Genomic DNA, 19,867 nt, shown 5'->3' with positions numbered 1-19,867 from the left:
GTTCCACACATATAACACATTTTAGTAATTATGCTGTCATACAGTGACTTGTGGAGAAGGAAATGGCAACCCACTCCAGTAATCTTGCCCAGGAAATCCCATGGATGGAAGAGCCTGGTGGGCTACAGTCCTTGGGGTTGCAAAGAGTTGGACATGATTTAGCAACTAAAACAAAGTGACTTTTACAATTTTAATCAAAAACAATTCTGTGGGAAGCTAAGCTGTCAATGTTCTACATCTCCCTTCCATAATTTAAGTTCAATACCTTCTATCTGTGGCACGTCACCATGAAGCTTGGCTTTGCTGGAGAAGGGTGCGTTCTGTAGCACTAATGCAAAGAGAGATGGGATCAAGGACTGCAAGGCAGACAGATACATGTGGAGCTTATGTTCATCCAGCCCGTGCTCGCCTTCCTGAAACATAAGCAGGTGGAAGCTAATTTAGTCTCCTGAGAGTATGCATTTATGATGCTCTTCCTTTCGGTGGCAAACAATAAAACATTTAAGGACATGTGTGTTAGCCTCACCAGAGAAGGCAACGGCAATCCACTCCAGTACTCTCGCCTGGAAAATCCCATGGACGGAGGAGCCTGGTAGGCTGCAGTCCATGGGGTTGCGCAGAGTTGGACACAATTGAGTGACTTCACTTTCACTTTTCACTTTCATGCATTGGAGAAGGAAAAGGCAACCCACTCCAGTGTTCTTGCCTGGAGAATCCCAGGGACAGGGGAGCCTGGTGGGCTGCTGTCTATGGGGTCGCACAGAGTCGGACACGACTGAAACAACTTAGCAGCAGCAGCAGCATGTTAGCCTCACAGTAAACCTAATGGAGATGACCAAGAATCTTTTCTGAATTGCTCTGAGTATGTGAAAATATGAAGAGCTAAAGCACTGTGGGGGCTTCCCTGGTGGCTGAGAAGGTAAAGAGTCTGCCTGCAGTGAAGGAGATCCTGGGTCGATCCCTGGATCAGGAAGATCCCCTGGAGGAGGAAAAGGCAACCCACTCAGTATTCTTGCCTGGAGAATTCCATGGACAAAGGAGCCTGGTGGGCTGCAGTTCATGGGGTCGCAGAGAGTTGGACACTACCGGTCGGCTAACATTTTAACTTTCACAAGGCACTGTGGACGTAATAGAATCTTTTGTATGGAAAACTTCAGGGTGAACATCAGTCATTTCATTTGTATGGAACTTCTTTCACAGGTTTTTTCTTTTAAGAGGGTCTTAACTTTTGAAATTTTAGAAGTCAGGTTAAAGATATTAAAGTGATCAAAGGAATCATTTTAAATGCTCAACTGTTAAACCAGCAGTAGCACTTATTATTTTCTCTCTACTTCCAAACTCCTTTCATAGATTTGATGACAACTATATTTGCCAGTATTTAATGCACTTTAAAATAATTCACTGTAAAACACAGAAGAAATTTCAAAAGGAAACAAAAGAAAGAGATAATAGAAACAACAACCAAAAAGAGTAAAACGATCACTATGGTACACAGAAACCAAGTATTAAAGTGAAAACTAGAATCACTAGAGATAAAAGCATTTAATGCTGCTCAAATCCACTTGGGATCTCATTATATTATAAATAACAACTGTGTCAGAAATACCAGATATGTTAGGTTTTTTTTACTATCAAGTTCTAAATTAGTTAATTTCTTTATGGACCATTACCTGTGCTGAATACTGCAGCTATGTTTAGCAGCAATGTGGAATTAGCTGTGTTATGGAATGGAACAAGGAAAACCCGGTATGGATAATTCTCAGATAGAAGGGATGCAAATATTTAAAAAAAAAATACTTGAGAAAAATTCCCTAGGTTTCATAAAAAGAAGTACTCCAGTCTAGCTGTCTATTTATTGTCTTCAACATGCATTTTGAAATTTATAGGAAAAAAAGTCCAATTTTTAAATTAGATAAATGCACATATATACATGTAAGACTATATACAGAGTAGTATATATATATATATGTTAAAATACTTTATGTTAAGAGTCTTATAAAGATTCTTAAAATTTGGGGGTAGAAAGGGCAACAGTGTAGTTTCAGAGGCTGATACCTGATCCTGGTCCTGTCATTTGACAGCTGTGGTAAGTTAAACAGTTTCCACACCAAAAAACCAAAATATAATTCAAAGAGTTCTAAGAATGAAATAATAGATTTTATTTATAAAATATGGTACATAATGTGTACATAATACACATGAAAGAAATGTTAGTTTTTCTCCTAGATGCTGAGACTTTTAGTACAAAAATTAGTTTCGTTGTATCGACTTTTCTTCTGTTCTTAGGAAGAATGGAAAATTCATTTTAAAGAAAAGAAAATTCATTTTAAAGAGTGAGGGCATGAACGAATGCAGTGAAATAAAGTTAAAACATTTTGACATTGTGTAAACAAGAAAGCTTTGAAGACTCATATTTTAAGTTATCTCTGAGTTCTGGGGACTGAAGCTGATACTTTATCTAAGTATTTAAGTATTCAGAAGAGGTTAGGAAGAGGCAGCATTGGGAACAGTGTCAGAGTAGGTGCCACAAAGGTGCTATTTTAGCTAACAAAGTCAGATCGTGCCCTTTCTCCTTAGCTTCAGTCAAGCAAAACTTCCTCAAATCTCTCTTGGCTCCAGACCAATAGAATCTTTAATGGGTAATTAATTAGAATGTTCAGCAAAGTGGTACTTTCTATCTTTGTTTCCCCAACATTCTTTCAAGATGCCTTAAAACACACCTTTAAAATTTCTATTAACTGTATAAATAAAGGAAGCATTTACCCTGAGAAGTTTTTCAATCTTGTTCAGCAATGTGGGTATTAGGTGAGACTGTAAATTTCCAAGTTCTGTAGTCCAGGCGGCATAGGCTGGTAAAAATACTTGATGTGTGGCACTAACGACTCTTTCTGAGGGATCACGCAAGGCTGACAGCAACAGTTCAAAACCCTGCCAAAAGGAAACAGACACAACACAGATTTAAAACAAAACAGAAGCCTCAAAAACACAATAAAATGTAATAAACATACATTCCAATACATTTAGAAGACATTTTAAGCAAGAAAGAAGCCATTCATAAGCCTGCCTTCCCCAATTTCTTTAAAGAAAAATGTCATGTATCCATTGAGGGGGAAACCAGAGAGAAAATGGCAAGCTTGTTGCCAATTTCCTGCCACAAAGCTGTGGCAGATACTATAAATGAATCAAAGCACTTTCTCCTTGAAATTGCAGAATTGAAACCAGGCAGCCAACTTTAACTTGTTCAAGTTGACCCATTTGCCATCCCTACTATAGATTATGGGGTATCTGAATCAGAGGTTTGGGATATTACACCATTCGGAATTTTATAATGGAATAGATGGGATTTATTCTGAAAAGCATACCTGCTGATATTTGTCTGGGTCATCAATGTATCCCATAATGATACCAAGGCTTTTGATCACAGCTTCTCTTACCAAATCTGCCTTGTCTTCCATTAACATTTGCTGCAACATTGAAAGAACCAAGGAGCTACGGATCTCTTTCTGAAATAAACAAGAACATGTTTTACTATTTATTTATACTAGCAGCAGAAAAGAATAGAAAAAATGACAGATAGCCATGTATTCACAATCCAGATTAAATATATATTAACACGTTGCTATGTTTGCTTCAAGTCCTCATTTCTGAAACACAGAAGACATTATAGACACAGCTGAAGTGCATGCCTCTCTTCCCCCCTCCCCCTTCCCCTAATTCTCCTCTCTAAAGATAACATTTACCCTGAACTTGGTATTAATCATCTCCCAGCATATTTTTGTATTTTTACTATGTATGTGCCAATCCCTGAAACCTTCACAGTGCACTTTTGGCAAATCAACAGTCACCACTCTGCCATAAACAGACTCTTCTGTGTAAAATGACTATTCTTTCTATCACTACCTATGGAACTCAGAAAAGCACTGATAGTCATAACAACAGGAGGGATTACAAAAATCACTCTGGTAATCAAAACATTTGCCTGGGGTAGGAGTATGGAAACTAAAATCCTGGTGTTGCTATTTTTTTTGAAGAACTGAGGGGGAAAAAAAAAAAAACAGAATGATAAAATATGAGAGTAAACTTTAAAAGTGCTTACAAAACTGCATGGCTATTTTCAGATGCTACTATTAAATATAATGTCAACTACTATTGCATCTTAAGTTTCATACAACTTTTACCCCATGGATTCAGCCTAATTAATGTCTGAGGTTAGAAAAAAGTGTCATTGTTTTCATATTCTTGCCCTTCCTTCCCTTTTTTGTACCATTATTGTAACTTGATCAATTTATAAAATTCTTTAAAACCTCAACTTGTTTAGGTCACCTTTACATTTAACAGTTACAATAAAAGGAAATGACCATTTCTATAAATCTCTAGTCAGTGTGATTTGGTATGCAGAGCAAGGTCTGAAAGACATTTTTAAATATCTAGTTTTTGTTTTGATTTTTAAAAACAAAATATATGTAATTATAGAAAAGTTTGGTCACATTTAGGGTGGTGAATATACCTTTTGGTACAGCCTTGTTTATTTATCTTTTAGGTTAAATACTGCTTCCCAACATTTCTTTAAAAGTGTATTAAAAGGGCTTTTTGGTTGATATCTACACAGGCAATAGGACAGAGGTAAGTAAACCTCAGCTGGGTATTTGCTTTGCAGCAATCAAGGCTGAGGTCAACTGTGGCAGCTTCCTATGCTAAGGAAACCCACGGGACAAGTTAGGAGGCTTCACGCCATCTGAGCTATGACTACACTGAGGTTTTACTGCCACCAGTTACAGTGGGGTAACGAGGCAAGTGGAGATTCATGCAGGAAACATTAAGTCCATTATTAATGCTGCTTAGCATTCTAGTACTAGAAGCAGTATGGAACAGTTTCTTCCTTCTTTGAGAGCATGTGATGTTCAGCTCTCTCTTGGAACAATAAATAATAGGATGCTCAGACTCACTCATGGATATCTACCTATACAATTTATCACAATAAGATAATTTTCTCTGAAAAGATAGGAAAACACTAAAAAAAAAAAAAAGTTTATGCCCAGTTCCTGGTGGAAGTATGGGAAAATAAGAACTTTGATGCACTGCTAATAGGAGTTCAATCTATGATGTCTTGGTTGGGGGCGATTTAACACTGTCAAAATAAAAAAATGCACATGTCAAGAGAAGCAAGATACAGAGGTTTTAACAATATGTGAAAATGTAAAATGCATAGATTCCCACACAAGGGATAAATAGATCATTGTACAGTGCGATTAATTCCGAGTAAGAAAAATTTTAAAGATATAAAAATGTAAGCTTGCATATGCATGAATTTTTATTTTCTTAAGTATTCATTAAAAACCATTAACCACAGATGTCTGTCTTTGGAGAGAATGACTAGGGCCAGGGAAGTCTTTGATTTTCATCTGTCTGAAAATTTATTTTCAACAAAAACAACATTTCTGGGAGTGGAGACTATGAATTATTCTTGAATTATTCTTTGTATTTTTCTGTATAAAAAGAAAAGATAAATTTTATTTTTTAAAAAGACAATTGTCTGACTCTTGGGTTTCTCAGTCTTCACTCACCCTCACACTAAAGAATGTGAGGGAATGGTAAATGTAACATAAACAGCTCATGTACTGTTGCACAGTTCCAATTTTTGTACTCCTTTTAAAGAGCAGTCTTATAGAAATGACCCTTCAAGGCAGGGGTCAGCAAACTGGGCCAAAAAATCTCTGCCGCAGCTCCGCAACTCAGCTGTTGCAGTATGGAAGCAGACACAGACAAGTCACAAGAAATGGGTGTGGCTGCATGCCAATAAAACTTTATTTATAAAAACAGGCTGTGGATTCCATTTGGTCTCCAGACTGTACTTTGCCAAGCTCTGCTTTAAATTACCGTTGTTCAAAGGAAAATGACTCTTGATGTCACCTCTTGCTTCCATCCCCTGTAAGCCCTGGACCCATCAGGAGACACCTCAGGAGCACAGGGTCAAAATTTAGGAGAATTAATAATTTCACTGATTCACCAAGTTTATTTTTCAGTGAAGTTGACTTTCTGTGAGTGCCCTGTAGTGAAGAATATGATCATTATCTGTCTATCTGGGTGTCACTGCTTTGATCAGTGCTAATGCACTGCCACTGTTGCCCATTACAAATTTTGCTTGCACCAACACTGTAACTGTCAACACAGAGAAAAAGACAAAAAATGTTTTAATATTATTATGAAAATAATTTTCATCTCATGGACCTCTTCGAAAGGATCAAGGAACTCCCCAGGGTCCTCCGACCAAACTTTGAGAATTCCTGATGAGGTTTAATATATTTATACTCATGTAAAATCAATGGCTAATGTTCTCCTCTGTCTGCAATGTCACATGGTATCAATGTGAGCTTTCTTTATTCAGCTCAACTTCTTCCTTTGTTACAACAGAATGTGGATTAAAACGTATAATAAGACACCTGAAAAAAAGGTTTCTCTATTGCTAAAAAAAGAAGGAAAATTTTTTTTTTTTTAAGAAAAATTACAATTCTTACAGGAAGGTAAGGTGCCAGCGCTCCACAAGATTCTGCCACAAGCAATCTTCTTTCTGGGTATTTGTGATTAATCTAGAGTAAAAAATAAATAAATCAAACATAAACAACATACCCTCCCTTCCTCCAAAACAGAATTATTTTTCACCACAAATCCTGTTAGGAATGCAATAAAGCTTCTTTCTTTCCACTTCTGAGGATACCTATACCTGGATCAGGATTAAGGGACTCAGAGAGAGCCTAAAAAATGAGATCACAGGGGCTATCTGTTGAAGAGAAAGAGGATAAAGCAAAGATGAAAATATGGCAAGGTGTCTAGAGATTGTAGGCTTGCCCAAGACAGCTTTCCTTAGGATGTCAGGAGCAACCTTTTCCTTCCCTAGGAACATTATTATATTTTCAAATTTGGAAAATCCAGCTTCTAGATATTTACTGATATGGCCTACAATATGTACCAGGAATGATCCTTCATTCCTCTTTTTTACCTCAAGGATTAAGTTGCAAATCATCAGTGATTTAACCAGAGCTCCTGACTGGTGTTATGACTTTGTTTTTAAAGTAAGCGATGTCAATTCATTCCTGCTTGCATATGTAAGATCATGGGGTTTTACTATTGTAATGACTACACTGAATCATAACAAAAAATAACAAAAACAAAAAAAATGACACATACTGGGTTTTGTTCCCATATGTCTTCTTCATAGAATATAAATCTTTCTTTGACTGGAAAAGAAGTATATCTGTTCTCATATTCCCATATGAAAAGGTGACATAATTCATTAAAGTACTGGATGCCTAAAATTAAGAAAAGAAATTATGCAGCAATCTACTGGGCAACAAACTGGAGGCAGGCGGTTGACAGATCCCTGATGTCCATGTTTATTCGGGTTACAGAAGAAAGAGGTGGCAGGGGAGTTGTTGGTAACTGAGATCTCCGAGTTAGACTTAACCCAGAAACAGTAACCTCAAGACAAAATGGTTTGAATGTCATAATATGTTACACATAAACTCACACATTTCTTTAGTCTAGCAGGATGTCTCAAAATTAAATGTACATACAACAATCAACTGTATTCCTACATACTTTCAATGAACAACCAGAAAAATACAGAAAATTCTATTTACACAATAGTATTAAAAAGAATAAAATACTCAGGAATAAACTTTAAAAGTATGTACATTATATTCTGAAGACTATAAAACATTACTGAAAGAAAATTTAAAAGACCTAAATAAACGGAGAAGTGAAGTGAAGTGAAAGTCGCTCAGTCGTGTCCGACTCTTTGCGACCCCATGGACTATACAGTCCATGGAATTCTCCAGGCCAGAATACTGGAGTGGGTAGCCTTTCCCTTGTTCAGGGGGTCTTCCCAACCCAGGGATCACTCCCAGGTCTCCCGCATTGCAGGTGGATTCTTTACCAGCAGAGTAAAAAGCTTGGATTTTACTCTTCACAGTGATTCCAGGTGAAGAAATTCATGCATCATTGCCAAAACAAATGGAAAGACATCTTAAATTCATGGATTGAAAGGTTCACTATTGGAATGGCAACATTCTCCAGATTGATCTACAGATTCAAGGCAATCCTTACAATTTCAGCTGGCTTCTTTGCAGAAATTGACATGTTGATCTTAAAATTTACACAGAAATTAAAGGGACTCAGAATAGCCAAAACAACCTTGAAATACAAGAACCAATTTAAGGGGTTGGGGCTTCTTTTGTGGGTCATAAAACTGTTCTAAAATTGATGGTAGTGATGGCTGTGTATCTCCGTGACTACTAAAAACCACTGAATTGTAGACTTTAAATAGGTGAGTTGTATGCTATCTGAATTACAATCTCAATAAAGCTTAAAAGAAGATGGAAAAACAATTAAAAAAGACATGTACATATATAGAACTGTAGAGAACTGTAAATTCAAAGTTGTGTATATTGTTTCCAACTTAACTTTTTTCAGTGATTAGAGTCTCACCCTAAATTAGTGTGCATTACAATTTACAGGTAACATAGGGACTGTCAGAGATAATATGAATATATATAATGTTCCCTTTCAAATAATGTCTCTAGATTACTAAATTAGTAGATGACTCTACTAAATTTTAAAGAAAAAAGTGAATATCTGAAGAAAGTGGGAAGAGAATTCTCAAAGACCATATACTTTAGCAATATTCCAGAGAGTAATATTTTTTCTTAAGCAACAAGTGACAGAGCAGGTATAAATAAGGCCATGAAATCTGTCTTCATAAGTAAGAAATTCATCTTTTTAAGATGGAACAATGAGTTACTTAATGACCTAAATGTCAAGTGTACAAAGTCAAAGATCCTGAATTCTAGAGAAGACAGGAATATTCAATATAAAACCAAAAGTGTTGTTAGTAAATAGTGAGTTGAATTATAAATATACAGACTTCTTACATCAAAGGTTTACACTTTATATTCTGTATATATTTGTAATATATACAAGTACACAGTATATACAGATACTATGTCTATTATTTACCCCTTACTTATACATACACAGAACCTCTTGCTTTCCCTGAACTCATTAGTTTTTTTATTATTTTTTTTGTATTTTGTATCTCACTTGATTCAGAATAAAGCAAAACATCCCAGACGTTTCTTAAGCACTGTTAAACCACCGGGCTGGGCAACAGAAATAGTAGCATAATTTATATCCCACATGTTTTTCCTAATAGCATTTTTAAAAGATAACATGAGCATTTACAATAACCTAGAATACAACAGCTAGAGAAAACCCAATACAGCTATTTACCTGTTCCCAACACTGTGGTAAAAGTTCAGCTTCAACACGTGTGGGTCCAACGTGACGTGCAAATGCCACACAGCCCGTCAGTATCATTTGCCTGAAAGACAGAATTAATGGATGTAGACTAGCATTTGCATTAGAAAGCACAACTAGGACTAAGGGTTAAAAAGAGTCAGCTCCAATTATCATGGAGTACAACTATTTTGTACAATCAAATTTGACTTTTGACTTTTCCCAGTGGATAGGCTGCCCCAAGGGAGTGAGTTTCTTAAGACTAGTCCTTCCAGCAACGGCAACACCATTTGAGAGATGCTGTGAAGAGATTCTCTACTGCTGTAAAGCTGAATCTCCTAAATTAACTTCCCATATATATAACACATTCTGAGATTATGTTTAATGCTTCCATTTCTAATGAATTTCAGTTTCTAGTCACTAAATCAATCTATGATTACTTTCCCAGTATTCCTATAATTCAGTTTCCCAGGTGGCACAGTGGTAAAGAATCCACCTGCCAATGCAGCAGACCCAAATGACACGGGTTCGATCCCTGGGCTGGGAACATCCCCTGGAGGAGGAAATGGCAACCCAGTCCAATATTCTTGCCTGGAAAATTCCATGGACAGAGGAGCCTGGCATGCTACAGTCCATGGGGTTGCAAAGAGTCGGACACGACTGAGCAGACAGATTTCTGTAATTAAAAACTATGATACCGTATTAGTAAAATGATACTTAAGTGAGAATTTTTGGTATGGAACCCAAGATAACTGTGGTAGGCAGCTTCTGACATGACTCCTAATGAGGTCTGTCTCCCGATAGTCATGCCTATGTGTAATCCCATCTTGGTGAGTGTAGACTGGACCCAATGATTTGCTTCTAATGAACAGAATAATGGCCAAAGTGATGGGATGTCACTTATGAGATCAGGTTACAAAGGCCTGTGACATCCATCTCGTGAGACAGTCTTTTCTGCCTTCTCAGCTGGCATGCTCTGAAGACACTACCATGTTGAATGGTTTCATGTGGAGAGAAACTGAAGGCAACTTCTGGCTATAAGTCAGTGAAGGAGGAACCAAGGCCTGCAGTCCAAAGATCCATGAGAAACTGAATCCCGCCAATGACCAACCACGTGAATGAGCTCAGATGCAAATCCTTCCCCCATGGACCTTGAGGTGACCACAGCCACAGACAACACCTTGACCACAGCTTTATAAGAGACCCAGATGAACTGACTCACATAAATCGCAATACAAGTGTTACTTTAAACCACTTTCTTTTGGGGTAATTTGTTATAAAACAATATATAAATAATTAATATGATAGTTTCATTTGATGATAGATTTATAACTCAAAATTTTGAAAAAGATTTTTCACTTTTCAGAATGAAGGTACATTTAAAATGACTCTGAAAGTCAGAATGGTAAGTTTCTTTTTTTTACTTCTGATTATCCATGACTTCAAAACCAGTAAAACTTGATGGAAAAAAAAAGCATGTTTTCCATAGATGTTTCAAAGTAGCCAACTTTAAGGAAAACCAAAACAGAATGTTTAATTCATATCAACTATAAAAGCAATTACTCATTGCTGTTTCTTAAAATATGTCAATTTAACTGACAATTGAAGAGTGATTTTACGTTTCTACTTAGTCTATCAAGTCAGCTACAACTGTTCTCTCAGGCTGAGGAGAACAATGACAGACAATAAGTATATGGGCGGTAGGAAAATGTCGAGTCAATATGTCTTCACTGTATATGGCAGCTTCCTTTCACCATAACCTTGTAATTTTTATCTACATGATTTCCCTTTACATTTATGTCATTGTCTTCTCTGATGGCTTCTCAATTTTTCTTTTTCTATTTCCTCCTACTTTAGGAAGGCAAATAAAGTGAATAAAAGACAAATGGAAAAAGAAATTCCCGGGCTTTAAGATAGACAGTTAGCTTCTCACTAAAAATTTCTTCATTTCTGATCATTTCTACCCCTACTAAAATAATGAGAAGTCATATACATAGGTTTCAGAAATATTTGATAATTATAATCAATGAACTGTTGAAATTTAAGCATTTTGAACAAATGTAAGAAGTATACACTTGTATAAGACCTTCATGAGAAATAACTTTAAATCGTGAGTCACCATCACTATATTAAACATGTACAAATTTGTTCAAAAAATGTTAAGCCCCTCAAAATAAACTTCTTAGTCAGCAGAATTAAGAGTCACAATTGTAAAAAGTAGGTCAGTTTTGAAATATACTTGAAAACAGAAAAGATCAGATGGCTACAGATTATTAATAGCATTGGAAACAGACTCCTGTGATAGTAAAAATACTATTTCTACTTGTGGGAAATCATAAATACTGTTCCTACTTGTGAACTTATTTGACTGGTATTTGACACAATGGGCTTCCCTTGTGGCTCAGCTGGTGAAGAATCCTCCTGCAATGCAGGAGACCTGGGTTCGATCCTTGGGTTGGGAAGATCCCCTGGAGAAGGGAAAGGCTACCCATTCCAGTATTCTGGCCTGGAGAAATTCCATGGGCTATAGTTCCAATACTTTGGCCACCTGATGGAAAGAACTGACTCACTGGAAAAGATCCTGATGTTGGGAAAGATTGAAGGCGGGAGGAGAAGGGGACGACAGAGGATGAGATGGTTGGATGGCAGCACCGACTCGATGGACATGAGTTTGGGTAAACTCCGGGAGTTGGTGATAGACAGGGAGGTCTGGCGTGCTGCAGTCCACGGGGTCACAAACAGCAGGACACGACTGAGCAACTGAACTGACACAATAGGTGGAAATATGGTGTTAGTTATGGCTGCTAGCAAAGAATTACCAAAAACGCAATATAGCTGACCATAAACTTGGACAGTCCTTGTGTCCTCCTTAGGACACAAGGAAGCTTGTGATTCAGTAAGTAAAGTAATAACTGATTATATGTCAAACTTATGCTAATTTAAAACTTTTGCTTTATTTTTTATTCATATCAAATATAGTTAACAGTTTAGCTTATTTAAATAAATAACTATTTCTGAAAAGTGGAAGATCAACTGTGAATATGCGTGTTTAAATCCTGATGTAATCTTGACCTGAAGTCACGCAGATAGGTACTTTTGGCCACCAGGTGGCAGCTGTCAGCTTTACATGCGGTCTGTAAAAACAGGCTATGTAAATTGAGAGATTTTTGCCTTGCATTCTAAAAATGACAATGTAATAAGTAGTATTTAATTATTAATTAAGTTTCCAAGATAGGAAATAGCATTTTCAAGGAGAAGATAAAATATTAATTTTCCTATATAGCACCATCAAATTGTCCTCAGAAAATTTTCAGTTTGCAAAGAATGGAACCTGATTGAATTTCCCTTACTTCTATTCAGCTAGCATGTAGATTAATCTTGACTGGATCCTGAAAAAAACATGTCTCTCTGCTTGCTCAGGTATATTTTAATAAGGGTAGGAAAGAGATACATGTTCACAGAGTTTAAAAGTCTACATGACTTTTTATTCTCATGGTGGAGAGATTCCTTGTGTTTTAAATTTCGGGCTTGATTTGTCTTATGGTTCACTTTATGATTTTCCAACATTCTCAGAAGAGGTAAAAACTTTAACAATCAGTAAAACAAGAACTAAAATTATATCAAGTTACCTAATCTTAATGTACAATTCTATTGTTTGTGAATGTATAAGCAAAAATTATCTGCTTATTAAGATAGAAAATTACAATGTGGCAACATTTCAACAGCTCAGTCTTGTCCAACTGGTGCTTAGTCTGCTTACCCTCCACTAGGATATTCTGTTCACGTTCACACTTGCACAGCTTCTCCTAGTATTTAAAAGTCTACTTTCTGGAGAGACATCTATCATGGTTGCCTGAGCAAAAAACCCATTCCCTTCTTCCAGAAGTCTCTTGGGTATGTGTCTTGTCCCCCTGCCCCCACCACTCTCATGCCCCTCAACACCCCCAAGTACAACTCATTTCTCCACTCAGGCATCCTTGATTGTGGGCGTTTGAATCAGGACTAAGCAAAACACTGTATCCCTCTAGCCATACAGAAACTGCTTTACAGACAGCTTGGTGATGCAGACATTCCTATGTTAAATATTTTATTTCTGGTAAAGCATAACTATTAAGAGGCCATGCTGTATCTAGTTCATCTGTGGGGGGAAAAGGGAAATATTTAGGAGTTCTTGGAAATCAAATGTGAAAGAGAAAAGCAAAGACTTAATGGAATAATTAGCAGTCCAAAGATAACTAACACAAAAGTGCAGAAGTTCAACATAAGTAGTTGGAATGACAAGAAGGAAAACACTGTAGGGCACTGTGAACAAGGTCAGTGTTTCCTTTATTAAAAGAGACCTTAGAAAGAAAAGATGGCATTAAGATTAAAAAGGTAATCATGATGCCAAATTAATAAAATGAGCAAGTCAACATTATATTTATTTCCCAAAGAAGTAGTCATATTCACCTCTGCTCATCATCTGGCCTCTTGATCAAATTGAAAAGTATGTGGAGAAGCTGGTCTCTCTCCTTAGGCTCAGGATGCAGGCAGGCTGTACACAATATGAGGGGGATCAACTCCTAAAGAAACAATGAAGGTGGAAAAAGTCAAAGTAAAAATGCATTGCAGAATATTCTTTTCCCCCCAAAGTATTCATAAATGGAAGTTTTAAATGAAATAAACCTCAACATAGAGAGGAGCATATTTTTATTTTGTAAGGCTGATAATTCAAGAGAAAAACATAAACATAGTTATGGAGTGATTGTGCAGAAGGTGCACATCACAATGCAATAAAGTAACTTACGATTGAACTCACCTTGTTTTCTCATCCAATACTTCCCAAGGGTCTATTACCTTTTACACTAAGTAACATTTTATCTTACTATAAGCTGATATAGTAGTTTAAATTTTGAAAGTGCTTTTACATAAAAACTTGCAGAAGTTAACTATATTTTAAAACCTAAAATGAAAAACAGAAAATAAAGATAACTCTTCATACTTCCATAAGCACAGTAGGATCAGAAATAATTAATAATTTTATACCCTTAGCACCTAACCTAGTGGCTAATTAAAAAGACCATCTTCACAGGTGTTGAAAGCTCTCCATAAAAGCATTTGCAGAAATGTTCTATTTTGAAATGAAAATTTTAAATATTTTGTTCCACTTTCAACATACAGAGGTAAATTTAGTATTTTCAAGGAAACAGACAAGAGTTTATTTCTCTTTTACAAAGTATTTGAAAATTAAAGTTTTTTCACATTTTAATTAAACCGAGGCAAAATCCTAAAATACATTTAAAAGATATTAATGTTTTTCACTTTTGAAGTAGATTTGCAAATCTAATGAAATAAAAGTTCAAAAGTGATAAAGTATTTTTGGAGAGAAATCCTCTAAGTTATTTTGCAGATATTTTAAAGAAATCACTATGATATAATAAAAAGGGTAGAATGATTATTCTCATTTATTTTTCCCATCTACCTCCCTACCCACCAAAAAGTACTAGCAGATTTAAAATAGGAATCAATCACTATGTACTAATGCATGACACTTTAAAGAAAAGTCTACATTATTCTGAAGATGCTCCCTTAGAAACAGATGATATGCTTTTAGAGAAGTTGAGACTGAAACTAAGGCATGACTAGAAGTCCTTTCCATTATTTCTAATGTCTTACATATATTATGTTAAATTAGAATTACTCCATATAAACCTAAATTCAAAGCACAAAGATGTAGATAAGAAGAGGAAAAACAAATCTGAGAAGCAAAAACAAATTTAAAACACTTATTCTGGAAAAGGAAATGGCAACCCACTCCAGTATTCTTGCCTGGAAAATCCCATGGACAGAGGAGCCTGGTAGGCTACAGTTCATGGGGTCGAAGACTAAGCAAATATACTTCACTGGCTGAACTTATCTTTAAGATTAAGGACTGGGAGAAGTGATTTGCAACATATATAATTCACAAAGAGTGGAAAAAAGAAAATCTATAAATAATAAGAGAAACTTATTAGACAGTAAAGAAGCAGACACTTCACAGAAGTAGAAACACAAATACAAAATTAGAAAAGGCACTCTACTCTCATTAGTAATCAGAAAAATGTAAATCAAACCATGAGGTTCCATTTTAAATGTACCAAACTGACAAAATTTAAAAAGCAAATAATACGAAGTGCTGATACAAAGGGAATTTTTAATACACTATCAGTTAGTTTAAATTAATATGACTACTTTGGGAAATAATTTGTCTGGCAGAAAACAACTTATGTAGCAAAAAAAAAAATCTAGGAAAATAAAAATCCACATGACCTATCAATTTCCACTCCAAAGACTACTCTAGGGAGAGTTTTGCACTTACATATTCACCAAGTGACATGTATAAATGTATTTAGAACATCATTGTTTTTAACAGCAAAAAAAAGGAAAACTAGAAATAATTCCAATTTTTACCAAGAAGAGAAATGAATTACCAAATGTTCAAAAAAGAGAAATGAATGAACTATAACCACATGCATCAATATGAATAAATCTAAAATTAAAAGTGAACAAACCAAGTCTCAGAAAATATGATATGCTTTCTTTCATACAAATGTCAAAAACGTGCAAATGTAAGCTATATATTATATGAAAACATACAAGGTAAAGCTATTATAAAAAAAAAAAGTAAGGAAATGCTAAGTACAAAATTCAAGATTATAGATATCCCTGGGAGCAGTGGAGGAAGAGGGATACAATTGGAAATAACCACATTGGATGCTTCTTAGGTACTGAACATTCATACATTGATATATACATCACTGAAGTATTAACAATTTTTTAAAATTCCTACTTGACAAGTAACTTCAATATACCAATCTACAGAACAGCAGTGATGACTTTGGCACTTGTCTAAAATCATATGCAAAATATGAAGACAAATGTATGTATATGTATAACTGAATCACTTTGCTATACAACAGAGTTTAACATTGTAAACCAATACGTCAATAAAATTTTAAAGTAAAAAAAAAACAAAACAAAACACTTATTCTGCCATCTTTCAATAGCAACTCACTCCAGTGTTCGTTCTTGCCTGGAGAATCCCAGGGATGGGGGAGCCTCGTAGGCTGACGTCTATGGGGTCGCACAGAGTCAGGCATGACTGAAGTAACTTAGTAGTAGTAGTAGTAGGTTTTAGACTAGTGAATAACTGAAAAGTGGGGGAAAATAATTTTGCACTGGGAGTGGAACAGTATATGTATGGATCCTTGTATTTTGATGTTTTCCAAAGATGCTTACTCTGAGGCTTGATGGGTGAGGACCATTAATACCAAGGATCCTTAGAGAACTCCACTGAGATTGCTAAGGGCCAGTGATACTAGTGAGAGGACTGGGATGACACATAAGCATATTCCACTGAGAGTAAAAGTTTAAGGATGAAAAGGTAGTTATTCTAGAAAGTACTAACAAAAAGAGAAAATATTTTAATGCCTGAAAAATCAAAAAGGCCCTAAATATTTAACTTGTACTTTTCCCTCATGGCCGATCTTTCTCTCCCATGGGTTTTCTTGCTTTCCCCTAACCCTTCTTCCTGCTTCCCAATCATCTCCAAATATTCACTCTTAAACTATCTCACTCTACTCTCTTCCTATTGCATTACTCTTTAAAGAAATAAAGTTATGAAGTGTAGGTAAGATATCTGCTCTAACTGTAAGTACATGCATACACCCTCTGTTTAAAATACAGAATAATAATTTGTTTCTTTATCTCAAAAACAGGTATACCAAAATAACTGTGTTACTGTTTACTTTTTGTGCCTTACATTTTCTTTTCCTTTTTTCTTTTTTTTTTTAAACCACGAGGCTTAGTGATCCTTAATCAAAGAGGAATTTTATGTTATACATTACTGTAATGAATCTTTTAACTGGAATGTGGCTACAGATGTGCCAAACCAAGAACGCTAAACTCGGAGTTCGAAGAGCTCCTGTCTCAAAACTCCTAAGTACCAAAGAACCCAGTGAAAATTGTGAACCTCTCTGAGTTTTTGTTTCCTCAACTGAACATACAGGAATTAAGCTGAGTACAGAAATAAAAAATACATATATTTTATCATTTTCTTATCTATTGCTAATAAGATTGTTAATTTTCCTTTCTGAGATCAAAGCTGGCCTCAAAACCCTTCTCAACACAGCAGCCATTACCAACCAATCCAAACGGACACATAGGAAAGGAAAAAAAAAAAAGTCAGTCCTTGTCTCCTTGAACTCTAAAATTCTGTGAACTTAGGGCTTTAGAGAAATGTTCTTTCCACTTTTCTCAATCACAGTTAGTAATAATTTACACTGCCATCTGTTTTTATTTCTTGCTGGCTAAAATAGCAAATGTGGGAAGTCAGTGCCAATACACTTTGGTTGATACTCTACGCCAAGGAGAACTGGGGACATCCTGGCACCTTGATGGCTGTGGCCATCATAAAGTGTGCCAGATGGCTTCCTCTTCCTGAGCATCGCTGAGCTGAGAAGAGGTCCAGAAGGTGATGGTAGGAAAAAGTGGAAGCTGTAGTCTGTGACAGAGCCATCAGGACTTTAATTGCTAAGTTATGACCAACTTCAAATATCCTAATTTCCTCTTCCTCTGTCATTCATTTAATCACAACTTCTAGTTATACCACTCTTCAAATAATGAATTCTGTAAGTACGTTATCTGCTGTGCTGCCCATCTTACTTCTTGTAAATTCACCGTTTTCAAGCCTCTGACCTACTAGTCTATCCACAAGACTCTATTTAGGATTTTCACACTACAGTTGACCCTTGAACAACACAGGTTTGAACTGTGCTGTGGGTCCACTTATATGAAGTGTGTGTGTGCTTAGTCACTCAGTCGTGTCTGACTCTTTGCAACCCCATAGACTATAGCCCGCCAGGCTCCCTTGTCCATGGGGATTCTCCAGGCAAGAATACTGGAGTGGGTTGCCATGCTCTCCTCCAAGAGATCTTCCCAACCCAGGGATCAAACCCAGGTCTCCTGCATTGCAGGCGGATTCTTTACTGTCTGAGCCACCAGGAAAGCCCAAGAATACTGGAGTGCATAGCCTATCCCTTCTTCAGGGGATCTTCCCGACCCAGGAATTGAACCAGGGTCTCCTTCATTGCAGGCAGATTCTTTACCAGCTGAGCTACCAGGGAAGCCCACTTATATGCAGATTTTACCCCATAAACATGTACTACATTACTACACGGATCTGTGGTTGGCTGAATGTAAAGTTATACTTGGATACTGAACTGTGCGGTGGTCAGCACACATAATCTGTGCACTGTTCAAGGAAGGGTCAATGGTATGCATAAATGTACAGATTTGAATCAATATTCTCCCATTGGTATCATCATCTCCAACTGAAGAAATCTAGTGTTTAAAATAGTTTCCTTATAATTTCCTTATAATTCTAAATAAAATATTTAAAAACTGGCATCTAGATTTTCAGAAGAAAATGTGACAGTGGTTTTAAAAATGTCTTTGAATAATAACCATGGCAAAATAATAAAGCTTTGATAAACATGATATCCAAAAGGAATCCCTTGCCTACCCTGCATAAAAACATTACTGAGTCCATATTTCAAAGCAACAGAAATTTTAAATATTTTCAAACATGCTTTATCAGTTAACGTGTACTGAAGTGAAATATAAAACTGATCTCCTACTGATCATTAGAGAGGAAATCAGTGTAGTAATCCAATTACAGAAGGTATTCCAGCAGTTTCTTACCATGGACACTAGGAAAGATATTTCTAAGGCCTTTAGAATTCATTACTCTAAAGACTTAGTAATCTGCACTTTACTCAAGTAAATGAGTTTTGCTTCAACTGGTTTGACTTCTGCCATTTTGACAACACTAGTTCCCTCCATATGAAGGACCTCCCACCCTTCCTATGAAATTTTGTACAGAATTAAACAGGAAAGGCTTCCAGTATTTTTCTTTCAGTTTGACAAGTAAAACAAAATAAATTCTAATGATAATAAAGAAATCATTTTCAAGGTAGTAAATGTCTTCAGAGATGATTACATTTGATTTAATGAATACTTTTACTTGACTTTCTCAGTCTTTAAAGATTAGTATGTGTTCAGACTACAAAAACAGAAGAAAAATAGTACCTAAACAGGATCTAAAACAATGTGAGTGATCAGATGTTAAAGGGAAAAGATATGAAGTAGGAAATGAGATCAGGCACAATTTAAAATTTTTAAAAGTATGGGAATGTTGATATGATAATGACTCCAAGATCTGAAAGGAATCTAAAATACAAAAGGAAGTATTGCACTTAGATCAGATGCCAATGAGGAAATGTTTGAGTACTTCAGGTCAGGAAGCAAAATTCTACAATTCTAGAAAGGTGATATCAGTCCAATTAATTATAGGTCACCACTTGTCTTCATTATTCCACTGAAAATATTTCCTATAACCTAAGCTTCGAAAAAATTTTAGATGGCTGTTACTAAATTTTTTTCATCTAGTCTTTTGCCTAGGAATTAAGCAATAATGAATTACAATTTAAATTCAAATACTGCTAAGTATACACCCTTTGATTTGGATTTTCAGTTGAAATTTGTCATGATGTTGGTA

The 19,867-nt window shown here is 35.9% G+C and overlaps 1 protein-coding gene and 1 non-coding gene across 2 annotated transcripts in view; both read right to left on the bottom strand.

Moving 5' to 3' along the window:
- RELCH (RAB11 binding and LisH domain, coiled-coil and HEAT repeat containing) overlaps window positions 1-19,867 on the bottom strand; it is a 137,759-nt gene that overhangs the window by 37,202 nt on the left and 80,690 nt on the right. Inside the window, 6 exon segments of the mRNA XM_070469834.1 lie at window positions 266-413; window positions 2,764-2,928; window positions 3,363-3,503; window positions 6,516-6,587; window positions 9,286-9,376; window positions 13,741-13,853. Of these exon segments, the coding sequence (XP_070325935.1) occupies window positions 266-413; window positions 2,764-2,928; window positions 3,363-3,503; window positions 6,516-6,587; window positions 9,286-9,376; window positions 13,741-13,853 (730 nt within the window).
- LOC139036110 (small nucleolar RNA SNORD36) lies at window positions 7,933-8,004 on the bottom strand. Its single transcript, XR_011488850.1, has one exon. It is a non-coding gene; the product is annotated as a small nucleolar RNA SNORD36 (small nucleolar RNA).

The sequence above is a fragment of the Odocoileus virginianus genome, chromosome 7 (assembly GCF_023699985.2).
Source record: "Odocoileus virginianus isolate 20LAN1187 ecotype Illinois chromosome 7, Ovbor_1.2, whole genome shotgun sequence".
NCBI lineage: Eukaryota > Metazoa > Chordata > Mammalia > Artiodactyla > Cervidae > Odocoileus > Odocoileus virginianus.
The sequence above is the reverse complement of the archived record's forward strand: the minus strand, read 5'-3'. Positions and strand labels throughout refer to the sequence as shown.